The sequence below is a fragment of the Mobula hypostoma genome, chromosome 14, assembly GCF_963921235.1.
Source record: "Mobula hypostoma chromosome 14, sMobHyp1.1, whole genome shotgun sequence".
Lineage (NCBI taxonomy): Eukaryota > Metazoa > Chordata > Chondrichthyes > Myliobatiformes > Myliobatidae > Mobula > Mobula hypostoma.
In genome coordinates, this window is record NC_086110.1 from 22,273,456 (window position 1) to 22,299,159 (window position 25,704).

Consider the following 25,704-nt stretch of genomic DNA (forward strand, 5'->3'; position numbering starts at 1 on the left):
AATTTATTTCAAGCTATTATAAGAAGCAAGGATACAAATTGTGGAGACTCTTACTACAACTTCACAAATCTTCTCTGGCTACTTTCAATATTTGTCTCCTTCCTCTCTTTTGTGAAGACAGTCACTATGTAAAGGGAATGGTTCTTTTCCTGAGAGTACACGAGTGCAAAGGGATCAGCCGCCGGCCAGTGTCACTGACTCACTGAGTAAATGACTGAGACGGCTCAGTGCTCCGGGCTCTGCTCAGCTCAGCCCAGCTGCCCCAGTTGTTACGGCTCGAGTGGGGGAATAGGGGTGTGTAGTGGTGAGGGGCAAAGAGAAGGCATGCAGATATTCCTCATTCCTATCTGGCAGGATATACCCGTAGCCCTGCATTAGTCAGTAAATCTATCTCCATCCATTCCACCGGTCCCGGTCTCCCAAATGCCTGTTCATGTATAGTGTCCATAATTCGGCCATTGATACCTGAGGAGGTCTGTCGTCAAAGACCTTAACCACACATCTGCCTCAACAGATTGGTCAACTTTTTGACCTTTAACTGACCCTCCTCTTGATTTTCACATGCTTCTGGTTTTCTTTGCTACGGGATGCACCACTTGACAAAATCTTTTCACCATACCCTTTGCTTTCCTCGTTTCTTTTTTCGCCTCTGATGCATTTCTAGAGTTTCTGCAGCACTAAAGTTCAGGGTATTTGATGTGTGCGCAGCCCTCCGGTGAAAAATGATATTGTATCCATTAAATAGGGGCCGTGGACAATTCTGATTTGATGGAGACGGACGTGAAAGCACAGAGGAACATCTGGAAAAATTTCTGAAACGCTCCTTCGCTGCTGTCGTTACTGTGCAGTCGGGAATCTTTCGGAGGGAAGGCCTCAAAATCCCCGGCTTTGCCTGCTGTTGGCGACGGAGATTGAGGTCGAATCGTTCAGACAGAGATAGCGCTCAGTACTCCAGTGTCGGAGAGCTGATCAGAGCTTGAAGTTTTTGGACGACTCAGAGTTGGACCGTGGTCGGGTATGGCAGGAAGAGTTTTTCTTCCTTCTCCCGTCTGCGTGAGATGTGGGACATTTGAGAAACTTTGAACTTTTACTGTGCTCATGGACTTCTTCATCAAGTTATGGTATTGTTGCACTGTTGTAACTATATGTTATAATTATATGGTTTTGTTAGTTTTTTTCAGTCCTGTGTTTTGTGATATCACACTGGAGGAAATATTGCATCATTTCTTAATGCATGCATTACTAAATGACAATAAAAGAGGACTGCGTGTCTTCATAATCTAATGCTTCTTTGTTTGTAACAGAAAGTGATGGAAACACTCAAAAAGCAGGCAGAATCTGTGGAGAGAGAGTTATTTCAGCAGAATTGCCAGGGCATTTGACCTGAAACATTAACTGTTTCGCTGCCTGGCCTGCTGAGAGTTTCCAACATTTCTCCTTTACTTCAGGTTTCCAGCATCTGCAGCTTTTGATTTTCATAAGCTGCACTTTTTTCCCCTTTTCCTAATTTTTATCCACTTATTTATGTGGGGCTCTAAGATTTGATGTTCTCTCCCTTATTATTGTAGGAGTTTGTTTACATTAAAACTTTTCTGAAGTGCCTTCCTCTGCTCTGAGACCAATTTATATTCAGGAATACATTTCCAATTCACTATTACTAAATTAATTCTCGGCTTGGTCAAATTGGTCTCACTACTACTTAGAATCTTTACATCAATTTATCTTTGTCCTTTTCCATAACAAGGTTAAACCTAAGTGAATTTTGATCAGAATCACATTTAAATGTTCTCCCACTGATTCCTCCTCCACCTATCCAGTGCCATTCACTGCAGGTAAACCTTGAACTGCATGGTCCGACTCTCCATCTTGTTGGGCTTGTGTAGTACTGGCAAAAATAGATTTCCTGACTGCAGATTAGGAACCCCGTGCCTTCTGTACCATTCACATGGACTGTGTCCCAGTTACTATCAGTACCACTGAACTGCACTTTGTGATTGTCCTAAGGCTTTTGTGAATTATTTACAAATTTAGACAAAGGTTTCAACAGCTCAAGGTGAAGGAGGTAAAGGAGGGCCATACTACAGAGATGAAATATGGTGGCATCTGTGTAGTACAAGGTCACCTCCGGCAGCAAAGGTGTAAACAGCACAATTCAATCACAGACTACAACCATGAGGGAGGATAGAGCTCAGAGTTTACGCCAAAGCTTGAAGACACAGCTTTCTGTTTGAACAGTATTGCAAACAGTGACCAGTTTCTCACTAGGAAATGAAAAATATCAGCAAATCTCTATTTTTCAATAGACGTTATCATTATGACTTACTTTTCAAAAGTGTAGTTGGCCTGTTTTTATTAGCGTGTATCGTCTTCCTACGAAGTAGAGAGAGACTCTATAGAAAAGACATTACATTTGTTAAATTTCATATTCATTTTGTTTGTTTATTTTTGGAATCTAAGCATCACAAGTAAGACCAACATTTATTGCCCATTGCTAAACGCCTTTGAGAGGGAGTGGTGATGAAAGATTGTCATGGGTTTAGAGAGGATGCTTCCACAAGAGTCGGTAGAGAAGGGGTTCCAGGATTTAGATGCCGTGATGATGCGGCACCTGTAACGTATTTCCACATCAGGATTTTGGAGGGGAATGTTCAGGCAGCCATTAATGCTCATGTCCTTCCTGATGGACCTGGGATCTACTGAGAGAAACGCTGGGTGATCTGCACTATAGTTTATCGACAGCTGGATCCAGATTTGATCATGTACAACTAAAATCTGCACATGCTTCCCTGTAATTCTGATACAGTGAATATTCTGATCAGAACACAATACCAGGGACTGATACTGAATTAAACCTGGCTTAAATACATCCAAATTCAGATCAACTGTAATTGACCTAGTAACTTATTGCTACCAATTTGCTTCATATTTATCCTCTGAGAACTGTAATATCAATTTAAAGCCTCATGTTAGCAGTCTTAGTAGGATGATATCAAAGTTACCCCAAAGCTTTATAATAAAGCTATATTTATTTCTACATTAAATTGATTTAATTCATAAACGCAGGAAAAAGAAGTACCCCTGCTTCAAACAGCCCCAGAGTTTGTGGTCCTTTAGTTCTACCAGATCACTTAAGAAAGCAAGAAATGAGGGTACAGGTTGGAATTTCAGAGACAAAGGCCCTGTTCTTGGATTATGGTGTTCAGTTCTGGTCACCTCATTGTAGGAAGGATGTGGAAGCTTTAGAGAGGGTGCAGAGGAGATTTACCAGGAAGCCATCCAGATTAGAGAGCATGTCTGATGAGGATAGGTGGAGCTAACTAAGGCTTTTTGGACAGGAGGATGAAAGGTGACTTAATGGAGGTGTACAGGATGATAGAGCACAGGTAGATTGGATAGCCAGAGTGTAATTAGTTAATACAAGGAGGTATAACCTTGAGGTAATTGGATAAAAGACTAGGGGGAACGTCAGAGTAAGCTTTTTTTACACAAAGTGGTGTTTACGTAGAATGCCCTGGGGGTGGTGGTAGAGGCAGATACATCAGGAATGTTGAAGAAACTCTTACATGGATGACAGAAAAATGAAGGGCTCTGAAGGAAGGATAGATAGGTTGATTTTAAGGGAGATTATAAGGCCAGCAGAACATATTGGGCTGAAGGACGATTACTACGTTGTGATGTTCGATGTTCTTAAATATTCACTGCCCCAACATTTGAAATCCAAGAAAGACTTCAGTATGCATACAAAGAGAGAATAGGGTTATCCCAGGGTTTAACTGATGGTGTCTGATTGATTACAGGACATGTAGTATACACAATGACAATTCTGTGATGCTTGTCCAAGGCAGGGAAAGTTTTGAATATGTTCATCATTCAGGCTGACAACGAGAAACCCATAGAGGAAAAGACTGAAACTCCACTGAGTTGAAAGAAGGGACGAAAGCTTGATCTGGGCCATGGCTACATTACTGGAAGATCAGTCCTGACAGCTGGAATAACAATCCGGAGGAATGAGTGAAAATTCCAACATAGATGGATGAGGAATTTGAATTCAGACAACTAATATATCTAATGATGCAATGGCAACCAGGAAGCTTCTGTGCTGTCATAAAAATATCAGATTCACTTTGCTTTTCGGGAAGGAAACTTGTTCTTACCCATATAGACATATCTGTGACTGCAGATCATAGCCATATAATAAATTCACAAATCCACATGAAAATAATCTAAAAAGCCACTCAGTTAAATGACAATTAGAGATGGTCAATAAATGCTAGTCTGGCTTGTGACCTTCGTACCCCATATATATGAAAAGAAAGCAATATTGCTCATGCACCAAACTCTATGCAAACTACTACAATGAAGAATATTTGTCTAGTAAGTCAACCTCAATAAGGATCCCATAATCTTTGATGAGTCTTGGAAGAAATGCAAGGTATAAGCATCCCAGGTTATGAATGCCCAAATTATGGACACTTATACATTAAAAAATCCTGTAATATTATTAATAAGAAAGATCTAATGTATACACAAACATTTGTTCCAACAAATGGCAGAATTAGTTCCCTCTCCCTTCTCTCTCTCTCTCTCTCTCTCTCTCTCTCTCTCTCTCTCTCTCTATTTTTAATCATTGTTTTTTTTTCTAAACAGCCTGATGTGCTTTTCCTGCCATTTGTTACAAAACAATGGACGGATGGTTACAATACTGAATTATTTTTCTGTATTTTCTGAATAATGACAAAATTGTCTTAAGATGTCTGTAAAAGTAGAACCCGTTCATTACTGGGAGTGGCCTGTATTCAAGTGAAACCAATTCCCAATCTGACTGTCACAGATCATAGCCGTGTGATAGACTCTCAAATCCACCCTAAGATGATCTAACAAGTCATACCTCAATTGGAGCCAAGACATCAGGGATATTCAATGAAACATTAGTTTTGTTGCTGATGATTTCTTCCTCCAAAGTTTCTACACTTGTGACATTTGCATCTGTTTCACATAGTGGCTTTGTTGCATAACATGCCTAAATGGAGAAGATTTAGAAAGGATAAATGGATTGTCCAAAATTAAAGATACTTTTCATTACAAATTCAGACTTAAAGTGGTATTAGATAACAGGATGAATGATTTATTAATAAGCACACAATTGTTTCTAGATCCAACAATTAACTATGATTTCCATTGTTCATTGGATTTCACTGCTAAACCCAGTACTACGTATACTGGAATTGCTTAATGCTTTCTATTGAAAACTATGCAAAATTTTTTAGGTGGGAGTTTATCTGGCGTTTTATTGTTTACATCTGCTGCCCATTATACATTGGAAAATCAAATTACAATGGCTATAAATAGATTCCTGATGTAATTTTCCCTGTTTACTACCAGAGGCAATATAAATCTATTAAAAAAAGCTAAAGTGAGTCAATACCCTTTGTAAAACAGATTATCATGCACAGAATAATACCTGGCTGCCAGTGAAGTAACTTGATTAACAGAAAAGAGAACATCCAAGTATGGAGCATTTTGGGGAAAGTAGAAAGAGTTCCAGAATCTCATATAATCAGTATAAATTAATAAATTACTTGATTAGCAACACTCACAAGCTTCTGCTGAGCAATTGCGAGGTCCTTCAGAACATGGTCCACAATTTGACTGATCAAGGCAGTAGTGACATGGAGCTTCACTTCACTGTGACAACATGGAACAAAGACCATTTATTGGTTATCATCCTAATACTCACAGTAAATTCTGAAAATATGCAGTTTGACATTTCTACTCCTGATTCTCTTTTTTGGGCTACTTGTAGTTAAACAAGAAGACATCCTGGAAAAATGCTGGTGAAATTTAACAGAACAGGCAAGACCTATGGAGAGAGAGTTCAAACGGATGGCCTTTCATCAGAATTTGAATCACACTTTATCAAATATTTATGTTCTCTTTCTCTCTGCAGGTGCTGCCTGACCTACTGAGCATTTCAGGAATTTTTTGTCTTTACTTCAAATTTTGCAGCATTTACTGTTGATTGCTTTTCAATAAAATTAAGTAGTCCGCCCTGTGCTAATAACATCCATGGCATTCAGAAGGCAAAGACTCTCAACGTTAGTCTAACATGTGACTCAAATCAATGGGGGTGAAGGGCAAGGGAGGGGTAAGAATTATTATTATTATCAATGAAGGAACTCCTTCACATCAACTCCGTCACTTCAATTTGTTAATCTGTTAATATGATCCATTACCAAAACACGAAGCTCAACAAACTGTTTTCCTTTAATGTCTGAAGTAATACTCATATATTTAACAATAACTTATCTCTTGGAATTGATTATAGCCTGATTTTCATTAAACAAGGACAAATAGCTTCCAAGAACTAAGCTCAGAGACATTTAGTTATTAAAAGAAAAAGGAAAATTAAGGGAAACTCACTAATAACTACCAAAGAGGAAAGTCACAAGGCCCATTCCAGATCCTTTTACTCATAATGTTTTCTCACATTCTGATGTTGATAAAGAGATGATGCTTATCTCCCAAACTTAAAAAGAAAGTGAGCAATAACGTGCTCAATTCAGGTTTTTCAAAAAATGGACATTGGGGGTAGTTGTATGAAAATCCCCTCAATTTTTCTTCCCTAGCGAAATCTAGTTAATAAAGCCTTATGTTGTATTCCCGGGTAAAGGGATATGCAGACCTGAGCTTGTTCATGATCCCTAATCCTGTTTGATCAATAATCATGCTCCTTGCAAAGTTCTTGGGGTTGAATATTTTGTCAGATACGTTGCTGATGAGCTGTTCCTGCATGTTGACTTTCTGTAGAAGAGTGGGACACAGGATACCGGTGGATTTCAGCAGCGACTGAATGATTGTCTAAGGAAAATGGAGAAAAAATATTTTGAATAGTTTTCATTTTGATATAATGATTTTAATAAATGATGGCTGATTCACTGAAATTTCTAGATCAGGATACAAACATTGTTCACAAAGTTAAAAAGTTGGCCACATTCAGGCAAACTCCTGAGTAGTACAGTTTACAGGGCAGGATCAATGGAATTAAGGTCAGTTTAAGGCAGATGAATCAGTTAGCAGTAATACACATTGAGTTTAATAATATCAGTTCTTGTCTCTATAAATACCAGTCATAATTCACAATATCTGACAAGAATCTTACCAAAACATTGTGAGAATACTGTCACAGTTACAAACCTCACACATAAAAGTTGCTGGTGAATGCAGCAGGCCAGGCAGCATCTCTAGGAAGAGGTACAGTCGACGTTTCAGGCCGAGACCCTTCGTCAGGACTAACTGAAGGAAGAGTTAGTAAGAGATTTGAAAGTGGGAGGGGGAGGGGGAGGGGGAGATCCAAAATGATAGGAGAAGACAGAAGGGGGAGGGATGGAGCCAAGAGCTGGACAGGTGATTGGCAAAAGGGGTATGAGAGGATCATGGGACAGGAGGTCCGGGGAGAAAGACAAGGGGGGGGAACCCAGAGGATGGGCAAGGGGTATATTCAGAGGGACAGAGGGAGAAAAAGGAGAGTGAGAGAAAGAACGTGTGTATAAAAATAAGTAACAGATGGGGTACGAGGGAGAGGTGAGGCATTTGCGGAAGTTAGAGAAGTCGATGTTCATGCCATCAGGTTGGAGGCTACCCAGACGGAATATAAGGTGTTGTTCCTCCAACCTGAGTGTGGCTTCATCTTTACAGTAGAGGAGGCCGTGGATAGACATGTCAGAATGGGAATGGGATGTGGAATTAAAATGTGCGGCTACTGGGAGATCCTGCTTTCTCTGGCGGACAGAATGTAGGTGTTCAGCAAAGCGGTCTCCCAGTCTGCGTCGGGTCTCGCCAATATATAAAAGGCCACATCGGGAGCACTGGACGCAGTATATCACCCCAGCCGACTCACAGGTGAAGTGTCTCCTCACCTGGAAGGACTGTTTGGGGCCCTGAATGGTGGTAAGGGAGGAAGTGTAAGGGCATGTGTAGCACTTGTTCCGCTTACACGGATAAGTGCCAGGAGGGAGATCAGTGGGGAGGGATGGGGGGTACGAATGGACAAGGGAGTCGCATAGGGAGCGATCCCTGCGGAATGCAGGGGGGGGAGGGAAAGATGTGCTTAGTGGTGGGATCCCGTTGGAGGTGGCGGAAGTTACGGAGAATAATATGTTGGACCCGGAGGCTGGTGGGGTGGTAGGTGAGGACCAGGGGAACCCTATTCCTAGTGGGGTGGTGGGAGGATGGAGTGAGAGCAGATGTACGTGAAATGGGGGAGATACGTTTAAGAGCAGAGTTGATAGTGGAGGAAGGGAAGCCCCTTTCTTTAAAAAAGGAAGACATCTCCCTCGTCCTGGAATGAAAAGCCTCATCCTGAGAGCAGATGCGGCGGAGACGGAGGAATTGCGAGAAGGGGATGGCGTTTTTGCAAGAGACAGGGTGAGAAGAGGAATAGTCCAGATAGCTGTGAGAGTCAGTAGGCTTATAGTAGACATCAGTGGATAAGCTGTCTCCAGAGACAGAGACAGAAAGATCTAGAAAGGGGAGGGAGGTGTCGGAAATGGACCAGGTAAACTTGAGGGCAGGGTGAAAGTTGGAGGCAAAGTTAATAAAGTCAACGAGCTCTGCATGCGTGCAGGAAGCAGTGCCAATGCAGTCGTCAATGTAGCGAAGGAAAATTGGGGGACAGATACCAGAATAATGTTCCTTCTCTACATCGACGACTGCATTGGCGCTGCTTCCTGCACGCATGCAGAGCTCGTTGACTTTATTAACTTTGCCTCCAACTTTCACCCTGCCCTCAAGTTTACCTGGTCCATTTCCGACACCTCCCTCCCCTTTCTAGATCTTTCTGTCTCTGTCTCTGGAGACAGCTTATCCACTGATGTCTACTATAAGCCTACTGACTCTCACAGCTATCTGGACTATTCCTCTTCTCACCCTGTCTCTTGCAAAAACGCCATCCCCTTCTCGCAATTCCTCCGTCTCTGCCGCATCTGCTCTCAGGATGAGGCTTTTCATTCTAGAACGAGGAAGGTGTCTTCCTTTTTTAAAGAAAGGGGCTTCCCTTCCTCCACTATCAACTCTGCTCTTAAATGCATCTCCCCCATTTCACCTACATCTGCTCTCACTCCATCCTCCCGCCACCCCACTAGGAATAGGGTTCCCCTGGTCCTCACCTATCACCCCACCAGCCTCCGGGTCCAACATATTATTCTCCGTAACTTCCTCCACTTCCAACGGGATCCCACCACTAAGCACATCTTTCCCTCCCCGCCTCTCTCTGCATTCCGCAGGGATCGCTCCCTACGCGACTCCCTTGTTCATTCGTCCCCCCATCCCTCCCCACTGATCTCCCTCCTGGCACTTATCCGTGTAAGCGAAACAAGTGCTACACATGCCCTTACACTTCCTCCCTTACCACCATTCAGGGCCCCAAACAGTCCTCCCAGGTGAGGCGACACTTCACCTGTGAGTCGGCTGGGGTGATATACTGTGTCCGGTGCTCCCGATGTGGCCTTTTATATATTGGCGAGACCCGACGCAGACTGGGAGACCGCTTTGCTGAACATCTACACTCTGTCCGCTAGAGAAAGCAGGATCTCCCAGTGGCCACACATTTTAATTCCACATCCCATTCCCATTCTGACATGTCTATCCACGGCCTCCTCTACTGTAAAGATGAAGCTACACTCAGGTTGGAGGAACAACACCTTATATTCCGTCTGGGTAGCCTCCAACCTGATGGCATGAACATCGACTTCTCTAACTTCCGCTAAGGCCCCACCTCCCCCTCGTACCCCATCTGTTACTTATTTTTATACACACATTCTTTCTCTCACTCTCCTTTTACTCCCTCTGTCCCTCTGAATATACCCCTTGCCCATCCTCTGGGTCCCCCCCCCCTTGTCTTTCTTCCCGGACCTCCTGTCCCATGATCCTCTCGTATCCCTTTTGCCAATCACCTGTCCAGCTCTTGGCTCCATCCCTCCCCCTCCTGTCTTCTCCTATCATTTTGGATCTCCCCCTCCCCCTCCAACTTTCAAATCCCTTACTCACTCTTCCTTCAGTTAGTTCTGACGAAGGGTCTCGGCCTGAAACGTCGACTGCACCTCTTCCTAGAGATGCTGCCTGGCCTGCTGTGTTCACCAGCAACTTTTATGTGTGTTGCTTGAATTTCCAGCATCTGCAGAATTCCTGTTGTTTACAGTTACAAACCTATCCATTATCTTTTCCAAGGGTTAAAACTCAGAAGAAGAGGTGATGGAAGAATATTAGGTCCAGTATAACATTGCAAGCCTTGTCATAATCTCTTCCTACAGTTGTGCACTGAGGGGAGATTCTCTGCTTTCCAGCCCCAATCAGACCCACACTGCCCATGCCGAATCTTAAAACCACTTTTGGTTTGCAGTTCTCAGTATTCACAGCTTAAAGAGGCGAGACAGTTGTCTTCTGCCTTCAATAGTTTTGGTTCATAAAGTCTCCTGCAATTAGGCAGACTGAGAATGTCATCATCAACAATAGGGTGCCAAGGCAATTCATTGCTTTCAATGCAGAGAAAATCAGTGAAACACAGAAAGCTCCAGCTTAAAATGGCGCTTCTGAATACGGGCGACAGCTTACCAACGGTTCATAAAGGAAGAAATACAACGAAATAGTTTATTAGCAACACTTCTGTGGAAAATCATAGTAAATGATCACTGTCAACAATGAATAGATGAGCGAAGGTGAGGCTGACTCGAGGGTCGAGGCAAGCGGGCGCAATGCAAACTTGGTACAAGGTGGAGGCACGTTCAAGGAGAAGTGGTCAGAGCGAGGTTGAGACCCGTTTCGGAGCTCGTCCATCTAAACTGAGAGTGAGGTATGATCAATCATAGTCCAGGCGCAGTGTGTACCAGTACGACAGGGCCCAGGTCTCAGAGTGAGGATCAACCGGGTGTTTGGACAACGTAAACGCCGGGAGAAATGGATTGAAAAGGGTGGGTGTCGGGACCGGTGGCGAGAGTTTGGGCAGGCTGGTTCTGCTTGCTGCGCTGTGATATTTGCTCGGCTCTTCGCTGCACTGAGGCTGAGGCTGCGGGCCTGTTCTGGCTGCTCCAGGCATCATGTCTATGGACTCACTTTCGTTCTGAATGCTGTTGCTTGTTTTTATTGTTTACATGATCTGTGTGTGTGTGTTTTTTTCCCTCTCTCTTTCTCTGTGCACTGGGTGTTTTTTAGTCTTTTTTAAAACTGGGTTCTTTCAGGTTTCTTGTTTTGTGGCTGCCTGTAAGGAGATGAATCTCAAGGTTGTATAATTTATGCATATTTTGATAATAAATGTACTTTGAACTTTGAAGCCAAATGCAAGGTGGGAGAGAAATATTACAGACGTCCCACCCTGCAAAAACTTATTTCAGGGAGGTAGCACCATCAATTTGCTGGAGACTTCCGGGAGAGGTGGGATGTCTGCGATAGAGTAGCTCCTTAGCAGCTAGCCAGCTAGTTTAATAACGTTAGCTATGCTAATGAACGAATGACACCTGTTAAACTCACCTCAACACGTCTTTTACAGTCTTAACCCATCATGGGCAGTAGAAAAGTCACTGTTGCAAACAGTGCAGTGAGCAACACTGTCATTATTTTGACCCCTATTAGGCAGGGATACACTTTGGTGTAGTCCGGGGTGACGTACGGTTTATATATTTTTGGAACACTCCGCCATGGCGCGCTCTCACTCTCTCTCTGTCGTGGTCACTCGCGTGCTCTCGTTTGCTTGCTCTCATGCTCTCGCTTGCTTTCTCTCTTGCGTGCACTCTCGTGGTTGCTCTCGCACTCTCTCTTGCTTTCGCTCGCTCGCTCTCAAAAAAATTGATTTCCATGATATTGTATATAATTTGTGGGCATCAAGGAGCCACTATTCCTATGCGGGAGACTCCCGGAAATTCCGGGAGAGGTGGGATGTCTGATATTAAAGGAGCAACTACTGAGGATGTGGTTCCTTTACTAAGAGGGAGAACTAATTATAATGGTCTGAGACAAGAGAAGATCTGCAGATGCTGGAAATCCAAGCAACACACACACACAAATGCTGGAGGAACTCAGCAGGCCAGGCAGCGTCCATGGAAAAAAGTACAGTCGACGCTTTGAGCTGAGAACCTTCATGGTGAAACGTCAACTGTTTACCCTTTTCCATAGATGCTGCCTGGGCTTCTGAGTTCCTCCAGCATTTTGTGTGTGTTACAATGGTCAGAGAGTTCCGATTCTCCTCAGAAGTGGCAGGCCATATGCTAAGAGTTATATAGAGTCACATGGTCAGAAAGGCCCTACAGCTCACACAGTACATGCTGACAATCAACTACCTATTTACTCACGCACTACAACAATCCCCTTTTATTCTCTCTCATTCCCATCCTCCCTCTTGCACTCTAATACGTCCACACTACACCGGATAATTTTGAAAACGAAGCTTTTTCTCTTCGTTTTGACCTTCCATCCACACTGAGCCAGCGTTTTCAGCCCCCGAAAACGGAGATTTTCAGAAACGGTCTCCAGAGTGAATAAATCTGAAAACGCCGAATATCCGTTGTAGTGTGTATGGGGTAACTGGAGAGATTTAAAAACGCTGTCATGACAACACCTCAACAACAACACTTTTCTGCTTCTGCTTGGTACTGTGCAAGCACAGCCATACGGCTGTTATAACGCGCAGTCGGTGTGAACGGTGTGTGAGTTAAACTGTAAAGTGATCTTTTTTGACTGCGTAAAAACGCTGTCATGACGTGCCGGAACAGATTGTCGCAGCGCGGCATTTCGTTGTTTTCTTGAACGCAACCCCCCACACAACCTAACAAGACGGCAATGAGACTGAAGCCAGAAGAATTAGAAATGTACTCACCAAATACTTTGACCCATAGCTTACTGAATAAATAAGTATACTCACTTTGCCCTGTTTTCTGTCCTTGCTTGTATGAAGGTGGTTTACTTATTTATGCAAGTACTTCTCTGACAATAGATATGTAACAGCCTAATGTAACATTGTATGGAAATACAAGATAACACTGATGCAGATGTTTTATACATTTAACAAAGTGCTTTATTAATGCAACAGAGTTAGTTTTTCAATGTTCGTTGTCAGCTGGGTCATACTGTCCGTGAACTCCCTGTCAGTTGCCTCCATACGCTCCAGTATTTGTTTTTTTTTAGTTTTAAGTCCTCCTGCGCGAGAGCCAAGAGCAAGTCCTTTTAAGCTTTTCTACTCCGTAACTGGACAAACGCGCACTAAGTCTATCGTTTCCTCTTCGCTTGTTTTCTGTGTGTCCTGCGCATGCCCAGTAGGAGGAGATTCACCCAAATATCCGTCTAATGCGGACAGAGATATTTTGAAAAACGCTTAGTGTGGACGCCTGTCGTTTTCACTTGAAACCGGCGTTTTCAATATTATCCGGCGTAGTGTGGACGTTGTCTTAATGGTCAATTAATCTACCAACACCGTAGGGATATAGGACGAAACCAGAACACCCGAGGACTCCACATGCTCAAAGATAGAATGTGCAAAGACAGGATTGAACCCCTGGTTGCTGCAACTGTGTTGCTATACAGCAGCACCATTGTGTCATCCCATGTGTAATATCACACCTCAGTCAAGAAAGGTGTTCGCATTCTACATTCAACTAGTTTGCAAATGCAAGCCTCTTCTGTACAATTCTGATTCTTGTTTGCAAATTCTTCCACAGCCTTACTCTTCCCTATGTTTGTAGTCCCTTCAGTCCCAATATCCTCCCAAGATTTCTGTGGTTCTCAAGTTCTGGCTATTTGCAGGATGAGTTCAGCTACAGACTCAGGGGGCTGAAAGGTGTGCTTCATGACTCGATAACTATTGCCATTCCTTAGTTCTTCCGAGCCTATTTATTTGGATGTAGATGTATAGTTGTGAGGGAGAAGGGCAAGTAACTAATCTCATTCAAATTAATTAAACTTAAACATATTTCAAAGATTTATATTGCTTTTTGCCCTAAAATTTTAAGCATTTTTAATTGGGTATTTAATTTCTAATAGTTTTGGAATATCTGTCAGAAAAAGTGATGCAACAGACTTTTAACACCATAAATCAGCAAGTTGTTTTGTTATGTCTCCCCTCTCACTGTGAAGTGGGGACAACTCTTTTTCCCTTATTAGGGAGAGAGGGGGGAGAAAGAGGGGGGAGAGAGAGGGGGAGAGAGAGGGGGAGAGAGAGGGGGAGAGAGGGGGAGGGGGGAGAGGGGGAGGGAGAGGGGAGGGGAGAGGGGGAGAGAGGGGGGAACAGGGAGAGGGGGAGGGAGGGGGAGAGGGGGAAGAAGGGGGAAGGGGAAGGGGGAAGGGGAAGAGGGGGAGAGGGGAGAGAGAGGGGAGGGAGGGGGAGAGGGGGGAGAAGGAGAGGGGGAGGACACGCTTGCATGCGCCTGTGGTATGTTGAATAATGGGTGAACGAGCAGTCTTTGGGGTACTGCAAGTCTGTGTCATTTTTGATGCTTTGCTGCACACGAGTGCTCGCTGGGGGGTGCCATTGCTTTTTTACTGGTGGAGGAGGGGGTTCATTGCTTTGCTGCTGCTTATACATGAGAAGGGGGAGTTGGGGGGCTTTGGGGTTCGAACATTTAACTGTCATTCGTTGTTTGGGGTACTCTGTTTTTGTGGATGTATGCAAAGAACAAGAATTTCAGGATGTATATTGTATACATTTCTCTAACATTAAGTGTATTGAAACATCAGTACTAGTGAGTCTGGTGCAGGACTCATTGCCTTAGTTGTTGAGCACAGTTAAGAAAGGGGTTGCTAGGTTGTTGGATATTGAGGGATGTGATGTTCATTTTGGAAGGTAGTGCTGAGGTAAAGGCTCAGCAACGTTCTTTACTGAATTGTCATGCAGCTGAGAGAAGCCAAACGGTCACCTTCTGTTCCATTTTCTAACTTTTACACTTAAGATAACTACACAGATTTGAAACAAATGATCCAATTTTAAGGCAACTCCCCTCATTTTCAGAAATACTGCTCGGTTTTTAGATCCTTTTATGTGTTTAGACATGCTATAGGAAAACAAGCTCACACATTATACTCTTGGCTTCAAGAATACTCAAGTTGGCTCATTGTTTACAGGCATTGGTGTGCTGATATTTTGAAACCGGAGCTCCATCTGTTGTCCAAGTTTCCTGTCTGACTTTAGAATAGGCAAATCATTGCAGCTTGTCAATCAACACAAGGAAGCCCGGAAAGAAATCTGCAGTAGCAGAACTGAAATATCTGAGAGATTGAAAGAAAAACCAAGGATTACAGGAATGAAACAGTAAAATGAGAGGAGGGATGGGCCAGGCACCTGCTGGTATATTTCTCATATTCCTTAACATCATGGGAAGAATTGGAAGAAGAAGGAGATATCTTGATACCAGCCATTCTCAGCATTCTATACATAAAGGTTTCTTTTTGGATGAAAATCCTCTGTACATGTGCAGAAGATGTATAACTAGTACTTACCTCGATTTCTTCAGTTACACCTTTTGAGACCTCCTCAGCAGCTGATTCCAGCTTTCCCTGTACTGTCTTTAGGAATGGTGGTGTGTTACCCATTTGATACAAGGCTGGTAAAAGCTGGAACATAAATATGAAATGGAAAGAGAGAAACAAAGAGAAATTCAAGGTGATAAATAAAAATACTTACAACAGTAATAATTAAGAACAAATTTAAAGCTTAACTCTTAAGGTCTCACTTAACTACTTAATCTCTCATTTCACCAATTTGGCTCAGACAGATGGGGATGTTGAGGTATGGAGTGATAATGTTCACAACAGTAGCAAGTTCCAGCAACAGCATTGAACTTTAAAGGCAAGGACCTGGTTTATTTGCTTTTTTTTTTGTAATTTATTTTTTATTGAAGTTCATCATCAAACAAAACTTTCCATAAGATGTATTTCAGATACTGGTTCATTAGTTAGAATATGCAGATGGAAAAGGATGAAAACAGATCACTTAGACAAAGTACTCCAGTCACCTGGCCCATTGTGTTTCGAATGCTCGAAGACGACTTTCCTAATGTCCCAACAGGTTGACGAAATAAAATTAGTCATCTTTGAAATGAACTCGTTTCACAAACCAGGAACAAGCTATTTAGAGCTCTGGGACTCTGTATGTCATCTCCACATGAAGAATCTGGACTAAATTTATTCTTGCTCACCACCCCCACCTCTGCTTACAGTTTTCCAGTAAATGATTCAAAAGCAGATAGATTCCAATATAATGCAAGACTACTTCTTCATGCAAAAAATGTCTAATGCATTTTTCAAATATCTTTGTTGGACTAATCTCTATTTTTTTCAAAGTGGATATAGAGGTAGGATATTTCTCAAACTTGTTCATACAAAAGAGCAGAGCATATGTGAAGTCTGGTCCACTAAGTACATGTGCAATTGCAAAACCTAAAGTTTCCATTCGTTGAATACACTGCCTTTTTATAACTTGCATCAATTGATTCACTACAATTCATGTTCTCTCCAAAATAAACTCTTCACAAAATCAGACTTTTACTTGCATATTCATTCTTAATTTGTCAGAGTTGGGCTCTAAATGGCCACATTTGAGCCAATTCAGACTTGTGCTTTAAGCTCTTTACCAAGTATAGCTCCAATGCCATATTTAAGGTGTTGTCAGCAGTGTTGTTGGCCAAATCAAAGGTGGTGATGAATCAGCATACAGGAGGGAGCTTATAGTCATAGTCATAGTCATAGTCATAGTCATACTTTATTAATCCCGGGGGAAATTGGTTTTCGTTACAGTTGCTCCATAAATAATAAATAGTAATAGAACCATAAATAGTTAAATAGTAATATGTAAATTATGCCAGTAAATTATGAAATAAGTCTAGAACCAGCCTATTGGCTCAGGATGTCTGACCCTCCAAGGGAGGAGTTGTGAAGTTTGATGGCCACAGGCAGGAATGACTTCCTATGACGCTCAGTGCTGTATCTCAGTGGAATGAGTCTCTGGTTGAATGTACTCCTGTGCCCACCCAGTACATTATGTAGTGGATGGGAGACATTGTCCAAGATGGCATGCAACTTAGACAGCATCCTCTTTTCAGACACCACAGTCAGAGAGTCCAGTTCCATCCCACAACATCACTGGCCTTACCAATGGGTTTGTTGATTCTGTTGGTGTCTGCTACCCTCAGCCTGCTGCCCCAGCACACAACAGCAAACATGATAGCACTGGCCACCATAGACTCGTAGAACATCCTCAGCATTGTCCGGCAGATGTTAAAGGACCTCAGTCTCCTCAGGAAATAGAGACGGCTCTGACCCTTCTTGTAGACAGCCTCAGTGTTCTTTGACCAGTCCAGTTTATTGTCGATTCATTTCCCCAGGTATTTGTAATCCTCCACCATGTCCACATTGACCCCCTGGATGGAAATAGGGGTCACCGGTACCTTAGCTCTCCTCAGGTCTACCACCAGCTCCTTAGTCTTTGTCACATTAAGCTGCAGATAATTCTGCTCACACCATGTGACAAAGTTTCCTACCATAGCCCTGTACTCAGCCTCATCTCCCTTGCTGATGCATCCAACTATGGCAGAGTCATCCGAAAACTTCTGAAGATTACAAGACTCTGCGCAGTAGTTGAAGTCCGAGGTGTAAATGGTGAAGAGAAAGGGAGACAATTCAGTCCCCTGTGGAGCCCCAGTGCTGCTGATCACTCTGTCGGACACACAGTGTTGCAAGCACACGTACTGTGGTCTGCCAGTCAGGTAATCAAGAATCCATGACACCAGGAAAGCATCCACCTGCATCGCTGTCAGCTTCTCCCCCAGCAGAGCAGGGCAGATGGTGTTGAACGACTGGAGAAGTAAAAAAACATGACCCTCACAGTGCTTGCTGGCTTGTCCAGGTGGGCGTAGACTTGGTTCAGCAGGTAGACGATGGCATTCTCAACTCCTAGTCGGAGCTGGTAGGCGAACTGGAGGGGATCTAAGTGTGGCTGACCATAGGCCGGAGCAGCTCCAGAACAAATCTGATTGAGTTGTGCCACAACAACAACTTCTCATTCAACGCCAGCAAAGCCGAAGAGCTGATTATCAACTACAGGAAGAAGTACCTGGAGACTCATGAGCAGGTCCTTATTAAGGGGACAGAGGTGGAGAGGTCAGTGGCTTTAAGTTCCTTGGCATTAACGTGACAGAGGATCTGTCCTGGGATCAGCACATACTTTAAATGTTATCACAAAGAAGGCACGACAGCACCTCTACTTTTTTTAGAAATGTGCGTAGATTCGTCACGTCACCAAAAACTTTGACAAACTCCTATAGTTGCACAGTGGAAAGATTCCTAGCTGGTTGTGTCATGGCCTAGTATGGAAAAAAAAAACAATGCACAGGAATGGAAAAGGCTACATGAAGTGGTGGATAGACCCCAGTCCATCACAGGCAAAGATCTCCCCGCTACTGAGTATATTTACATGGTGCGCTGCCACAAGAAACAACATTGGTCATTAGACTCCCCTCTGTCCTGGCCATCGCCTTTTTCTGCTGCCACCATTGGACAGGAGGTACAGAAGCCTTGTCCTATGCCACCAGGTTTACGAACAGTTATTACCCTGCAACCATCAGGCTCCTGAACTGGCGTGAAATTCAATCACTACTCTGAACAGATTCTATGACCTACGGACTCACTTTCAAGGATTATTTACAACTCACATTCTTACTATTACTTTTTTTAAACTTGCAAAGTTTGTCTTCTTTTGCAGTTTGGTTGTTTGTCAGTCCTTGTATAAGTTTTTGTAAAGTTTATCGCATTTCTTTTTCCTGTAAATTCCTGCAAGAAAATTAATCTCAATGGTAACATTGAGATTAATTTTCATAATCTTTGATAATAAATTTGTTTTGAACTTTGAAGCTAGTTTTGATGAATAAGATGCTTATTAGAATTTGCTAAAAATCATAATACAATGAAAAATGTTTCAAGCATTTTTTAAAAATTAAAAAATGTGTTCTTCTCCAAATATTGGTAACCATGATAATTCAAACATACTACCTAGTATACTTTGTAAAGGTTATTACTTAAACCGTGTCAATGTATACTCCAATCAGCCTTCATTTCAGCACAATGGTGCAGTAAAATATACTTGTAGATTAATAGCCGAGGCACCGTTTTGTGTCCTTGAGGAAGGCACTTAATCACACATAGCTCTGCAATGACACTGGTGCCAAGCTGTATGGGTCCTAATGCCCTTCCCTTGGACAACATTGGTGTCATGGAGAGGGGAGACTTGCAACTGCTGGTCTTCCATACAACCTTGCCCAGGCCTGCGCCCTGGAGAGTGAAGACTTTCCAGGCGCAGATCCATGGTCTCGCAAGACTAACGGATGCCTTTATTTTAGATATTTAATAATTTGAAAAGACATCAGTCTTTCCAGGGACTCACTGTGGTTAATGTCTTGGCATCCTTAATGATTTCTTCAGCAAATATTATATCTTCTTGCTTTTCTTTTTCAGATCCATTATTAATAATGTGCAAATATTCTTGCACTTTCTCACACATACCGTCCACCATCTGTAAAAACAAGAGAGCAAGTTATTTTGGATTTGATGTATTGCTTGACAATAGATATTACTTTTTACGTCCCTACTTGCCGCTATTGGTCAGTACATACTACTGTAACTTTTTATGCCAACTTTTCCCAATCAACTTTACATTCTTTGCAATGTAGTTGCAGGTTCTATGGAGTTGTTCTCTAAACCCTCTTTCCAACCCTAACAAAATCTAAATGTAAAAGAATCTTCATATCCAGGAACTCACTGATTATTATTAAATTATTAGCATTAATATAAATTTAAGAAAAATAAGCGCACAAATTCAGTTTTAACTTCACTTTACCATAAGTTTTGCAATTTTACCTTTCATCCCATGGATATAGTTTGACAATACAATGTTAAAATTATCCCCATTATTACGATTTTAAATTCCACTACTTTTTCCAAAGGAAAACAACTCAGTTACTTTCTCCGAACATGCTTACTGTTAACCATTGTCAAAAGTAATGATAAATGCAGATTTTTCCCCATTAGTATTGAAAGATCTTCCTACTTGTTGTGTGGAACTTGTTACAATTCTTTCCTGAAGTCGAAAAGCCTGCTCTGGAGAAACTTTCTTCATCTGATTGTTTCGAAGGAGGTAAGATTGCACCTGGAAATGAAGAATTGGGTATTAAAGCCTTGTACACTTCCAAGCCAGTGTGCACACTCATTGCTTTAACAATTCCTTTCGGCAGTGCTGTGGAACATATTGATCAACGATCCTTACCTTCTGCAGAGCTTCCTCAGTTTTCTCCGGGTTGCTACGACAAGCCTGGGATACGTCACTCATCGGTAAAGGCATTGACCTCAGTGTATAATTCCTAAAAACCACCACAATTATTACACATAAGACTGATTGATCTACATTAAAAATCACAAAATAATCACTAAAATAGTGAGAGAATGAAGCAGGCCAAAGTTATTTCAGAAACTGGAACCATAATTTTTGGTCTTGTTTCTTTTATCAATACTTTTCATCGTCATCATCAAATGCCTGTTACACCGCTGGTATCTAGGGTAGCAATATCAACACTTTTATTCGAGGCAAGAGTTCAGGATTTTCTTGCGTTAGTTTGCAGTGAATCTTTTTAAAATTTTTACTTGATTTAGTATTTACGACTAAAACCAATGCTTTTCTGTACCCCAGACTCTCATTGGTTTCATTCAAAACAGAGGTTGATAGATTTCTGGGAAGTAGAGGAATCAAAGGTTATGGGAATTGGGAAGAAAAATAGTCCAAAAGAAGCAGCCGCTTTCATATTTATATTTCCTTACAACAGACAAGATCTTGTTGAAAGGTGGATGAGTCTTGAGAGAGCGAATGGCCGATTCTACTCGTATTCCTCACATTCTGCTGTTGAACGCTACAATGGGATGGTTCTTGCACCTGGAATGCTGCCCTAATTTATCTAAGGTGAGTGGCAGAAGGAAGATCTCACAGCCTTGTGCCGGGCATCCAGATTCTGTTATGACTGGCCCTGACATGCTGCAGAGTTTTACCTTGACAAAACTTAAATGGATCTTATGAGTTTTACATGCCTCAGAAACTTACAAATATTTAACAATTATTAAAATGCATGATTTTAAAAAGTGGTTCAGAAATAAAATAGCAGTCAGAAGTCATTAAAAAATACTTAACTTCCCTTTAACTCCCAAACTGCAGATCTGGAAGCCCCAGTGAAAGCAGTGTCTCGGAATAGGCAGTAAGTCAAATGCCAGGCGCAGGACATGAGGAGCAATTGCCCAGTGCACTGACAGAGAATTCCAGCCAGACTGAATGAGTGAAACAGCAGAGGGGGGTGTGTCCAGCATTATCTGTCACTCAGTAAGTCCTGGCATGGAGGCAAGGTTGGGCACAAGTCCTGGAGTTCTTTGCACAACAGCATGCGACTCAATTCAAAGGGCCGAGGGTGGTAAATCCCTTCGAAAGTGCGGGTTCTATTATATTGGATTGGTCTTAATGTGAATCTTTAACACACACAAAAAAAAACTGCAGACTTTTATTACAGAGTTACATTTCACAGAAAGTCGATATTAGCAGTACATTATATCACAATTACCTTTCTAGAGCCCTTGCAACATCCAGGAATCCCACTGCTGTTGTATTATTCTTGTCCCAGATCACAGTTCTGTCGTTACAAAATCATAATCGTCATTAACTGTTCTACATCTGCAAGCAACGTCTATATCACAAGTGTGATGGAAAATTGTCAACTGTGTCACAGATAGACATTATTTACACTATATCACATGATAATTACTTATAAAATATCTTTTTGTATCATCACTCATTTTATAATGACATACACATGATTGCATCAAAATTTAACAAATCAGTCATAGTATCATATGGCACAAACACATCTTCCTGGTTCCACTATATCCATGCCACCATTTGAACATATCAACACTAATCCCATTTACTCACATTAGGTACATAGCCTTCTAACCTTTAGTGCTTCAAGTACTCGCTTTAGATGTTGTGAGAACATTTGCCCCCACCATTTCTACAGGCTGCACAATCCAAACTCTCATCACCATCTGTGTTAAACATTTCCCCCTCAGACCCCTCTCACCTTAAACCTATGCCTCCTAGTCTTAGACACCCTCACTGCGTGCAAGGAAATCAAGATAACGTTTTTAGAATTTACATTCCCCCTTAGAACCTCATTGAAATCTAACACATCCATGGACAGGAAGTGCCCCAGAAGATCATTTAACCATACCAAGTGTTTTCATGTCTACTGCACTGGAACCACACTTCATGTAGTCTGTAAGCTACTCAGTGGGATGCCAAGAATTTTCACTGTAAGCAATGATAGTGACAGCTATAGCCCAATTTTACTTTCATCTGTGAAACTAACGTAGACAAAAAGTACACTTTATACCAACAGAAAGCATCTCAAGTGGTGAAATTTGGATCGAGTTAGTTTTGGCTCAGTTGACTGCACTCTTGTCTGGGTCACTGGTGCACTGAGCTTCTGGGTGAGTATTAAACACTGTACTGTTAGAACTTTCTCTCAGGCAGATGCAAGCGGTGAGAAGGCACCAGCTCAGAGAAAAGGAGTTTATCTCCAGTGGTTTAGCCACAATGTACCCCTCAGCATTACTGAAAATAGATTATGCAGCACTGCTTACGAGAGCTGGCTGTTCATAAACCAAACAGCAGTAACACTTCAGAACGTACTTGCTAAGATGTGCTTTGGGTCACCATGAAAGGGATGTGAAAGATGCCGTACAAACACACAAATTATGGGAAGGAGTCACAACTTGCCCCGTCAACATCATGCTGATCTGATTGTAATCCCCGCTTCCCTGTGATAACCTTTCACCCTCTTGCTCACCAACTTCCTGTCTTAAAAATACACATATCCACAGCGTTTTTGTTTGAGGAAGAGAGTTTTGTTGACACACAACCTCAGAAAATTATTGGCAACCCTTTACTGTTAAATAATAACCCCAGATTCCAGAATATCACACAAGGACAAAACACAATCTCCACCTTCTCTTTTCCCTTTGATAATCATTGATACAAATACCATCGATAGAATTGGATGTTGATAAAAGACTAATTCTCTGAGCGGATGCTCCTGCAGAATGGGTCTGTAACACAACCCCTGATATCCACTTGCTAACATTAATAGATGAAAATCAGATGCTTTGAGTGTGTGAATTCCTGGAACTGGACTGTCTCTAAATAAGGATTTTCATTTGTTCTCAACTTAGTCGATCCATCCTGAGCACATTTACCCCAAGCTAAGAAAAATAGAACAAGAAGTTCCGTTTGGATGCCTTGGTAGGGTAGTGGTCAGCACAATGTTATTACAGCTCAGGACTTTGGAATTCGGAGTTCAACCCGGCGCCCTCTCTAAGGAGTTTGTAATTTCTCCCCGTGGAATGCATGGGTTTTCTCCGGGTGATCCGGTTTCCTTCCACAGTCCAAACACGTACCGATTAATAGGTTGATTGGTTATTGTAAGTTGTCCCATGATTAGGTTAGGATTAAACTAGGGGTTGTCGAGGGTTTCTGTGTGGGGCATCTCAAAGGGTCAGAAGGGCCTATTCTGCAGTGCATCTCTAAATAAATCAAATTGTAAAGATGAAATGTTGTCAACCTGAAATGTTAACCTTCCACAAATACTGCTTAACTGATGAGGATTTCCAGCTTTTTCAGCATTTTGAACTCATACTGACTCAGAGATGAAAATGTTACAAAACAAAGTTGACATTAGTGTCAAAACTCAAGTCCCGTAATGAGTGCTGTTTAAGGGCTTTAATTAGAATGAAAGTGGGAAGTGAAAATATCAGGATTTCAGGAAGTTAACACTAGGAAATGCGTAGGAATGAAAGTAGAGACAATGAAGACAGAATAAATGTATACCTTAGACAACTTATGCAATTGGATCCTCAATTTCCTCATTTGCAAACCCCAATCAGTTCAGAACAGCAACAACATTTCCCTCACAATCCCCATCAGTACAAGGCTGTGAGCTTAGTTCCCTGCTCTACTCACTTTACACATGACTATGTGGCTAAGCACAGCTCCAATGCCATATTTAAGCTTTCTGAAAACATCTCTGCTGTTGGCTGAATCAAAGGTGGTAACGAATCAGTATATAGGAGGGAGATTGAAAATCTGGCTGAGTGGTGCCATAACAACAACCTCTCACTCAATGTCAACTAGACCAAGGAACAGATTATTGACTACAGGAAGAGGAAACCCAAGGTCCATCAGGTGATCAAAGATGGAGAGGGTCAACACTTTAAATTCCTTGCTGATATCATTTCAGAGGACCCGTCCTGGGCCCAGCACGCAAGTGCAATAAGGAAGAAAGCATGACAACATTTCTACTTCCTTAGAAGTTTGTGAAGATTCAGCATGACATCAAATACTTGACAAACCTCTATAGATGTGTGGTGGAGAGTATATTGACTGGTCGCAACACAGCCTGTTATGGAAAAACCAATGCCCTTGAATGGAAAAAGAAGTGGATATGGCCCAGTCTATCACAGATAAAGCTCTTCCCACCATTTAACATATCTACACAGAGCCATGTCTCAGTAAAACAACGTCCATGATCAGAGACCCACACCACCAAAGGCATGCTCTCTTCTCGCTGCTAGCATCAGGAAGCATGTACAGGAGCCTCAGGACTCACACCAGCAGGTTGAGGAACAGTTATGACCCCTCAGCCATCAGGCTCTTGAACCAGTGGGGGATAATTTCACCCAACTTCCCTTGTCCCATCACAAAAATGATGGACGGTGAAATTACTGAACAAGAATCTTCAGGCCTGGATTATTAATCTGGATGAGTCTAAATTCCACCATGACTGGTCCATAATTTGATTTAACCAACCACTGACTCAGTACAAGCTAAATTAATGGTAGATAATACAGGCTGGATCTGTCATTTAGGTTTGCACTCCAGAGATGAACAATTGAAAAGAACATCATCTTTTTCTACGTAGTAGTAATTGTGCTGATAATAGTAAAGTTAATGAGGATCAGTTTCAGTTACTGGGAAATTACATAATCAATGTATTTTTGACAGTTTGAATACACCCTTCCTGTTGATTCTGTGCAATTTTCATATTTCAGTACTGGTAATCACCATTACACATTCTATAAAATAAGTATCATTGCCCATTCTAAAGCAGTACCAGTCATAGTCTCTGGAGAAATTGTACTTGACTCTGTATGTTCATCATCAGAGAGGGGCATTTTATTGGAATCATGTTACTTGCTGTGTCAGCACTGTGAAGATTCAGTTGTGTATTCAAGTAGTTTTACACTGTTGTAACACAATCCAGTCCCCCCGAGTTTATGATTGCCTGACTTATGGAGAGTCTGAGTACATGAACAATCGTTTCTGGGAAACTAGTAAGGCATTTGAAGTTGGATTCATCCGCTGCTGCGGGATTGCAGGCATTTCCTGCAGGGTGGGGAAAGAGCACCCCTCCCTCCCCTCCCCTCCCCACACTCCTTCAGCACCACAGCTGAGCTGAGCAGGACTGGGAGCACAGAGCAGATTCATTCCGTCAGTGAGGTGTGCTGACACCTGCTCACTCTCCTGTCACGGCTATTTCCGTAATCCTCTCCCACACACCTTTTTCTTCGTGTTACAGGCAGTTCTCAGGA

The 25,704-nt window shown here is 42.2% G+C and overlaps 1 protein-coding gene across 2 annotated transcripts in view; it reads right to left on the reverse strand.

Moving 5' to 3' along the window:
* carmil2 (capping protein regulator and myosin 1 linker 2) overlaps positions 1-25,704 on the reverse strand; it is a 172,089-nt gene that overhangs the window by 42,503 nt on the left and 103,882 nt on the right. For both annotated transcript variants that reach the window (XM_063067430.1, XM_063067431.1), the window contains exons 22-30: positions 21,624-21,692; positions 20,291-20,384; positions 20,075-20,173; positions 19,412-19,540; positions 15,475-15,588; positions 6,683-6,858; positions 5,598-5,685; positions 4,889-5,020; positions 2,324-2,390 (exon numbers count right to left, since the gene is read on the reverse strand). In XM_063067430.1, coding sequence (XP_062923500.1) covers positions 2,324-2,390; positions 4,889-5,020; positions 5,598-5,685; positions 6,683-6,858; positions 15,475-15,588; positions 19,412-19,540; positions 20,075-20,173; positions 20,291-20,384; positions 21,624-21,692 — 968 coding nt within the window. The remainder of the gene's footprint in view (positions 1-2,323; positions 2,391-4,888; positions 5,021-5,597; positions 5,686-6,682; positions 6,859-15,474; positions 15,589-19,411; positions 19,541-20,074; positions 20,174-20,290; positions 20,385-21,623; positions 21,693-25,704) is intronic.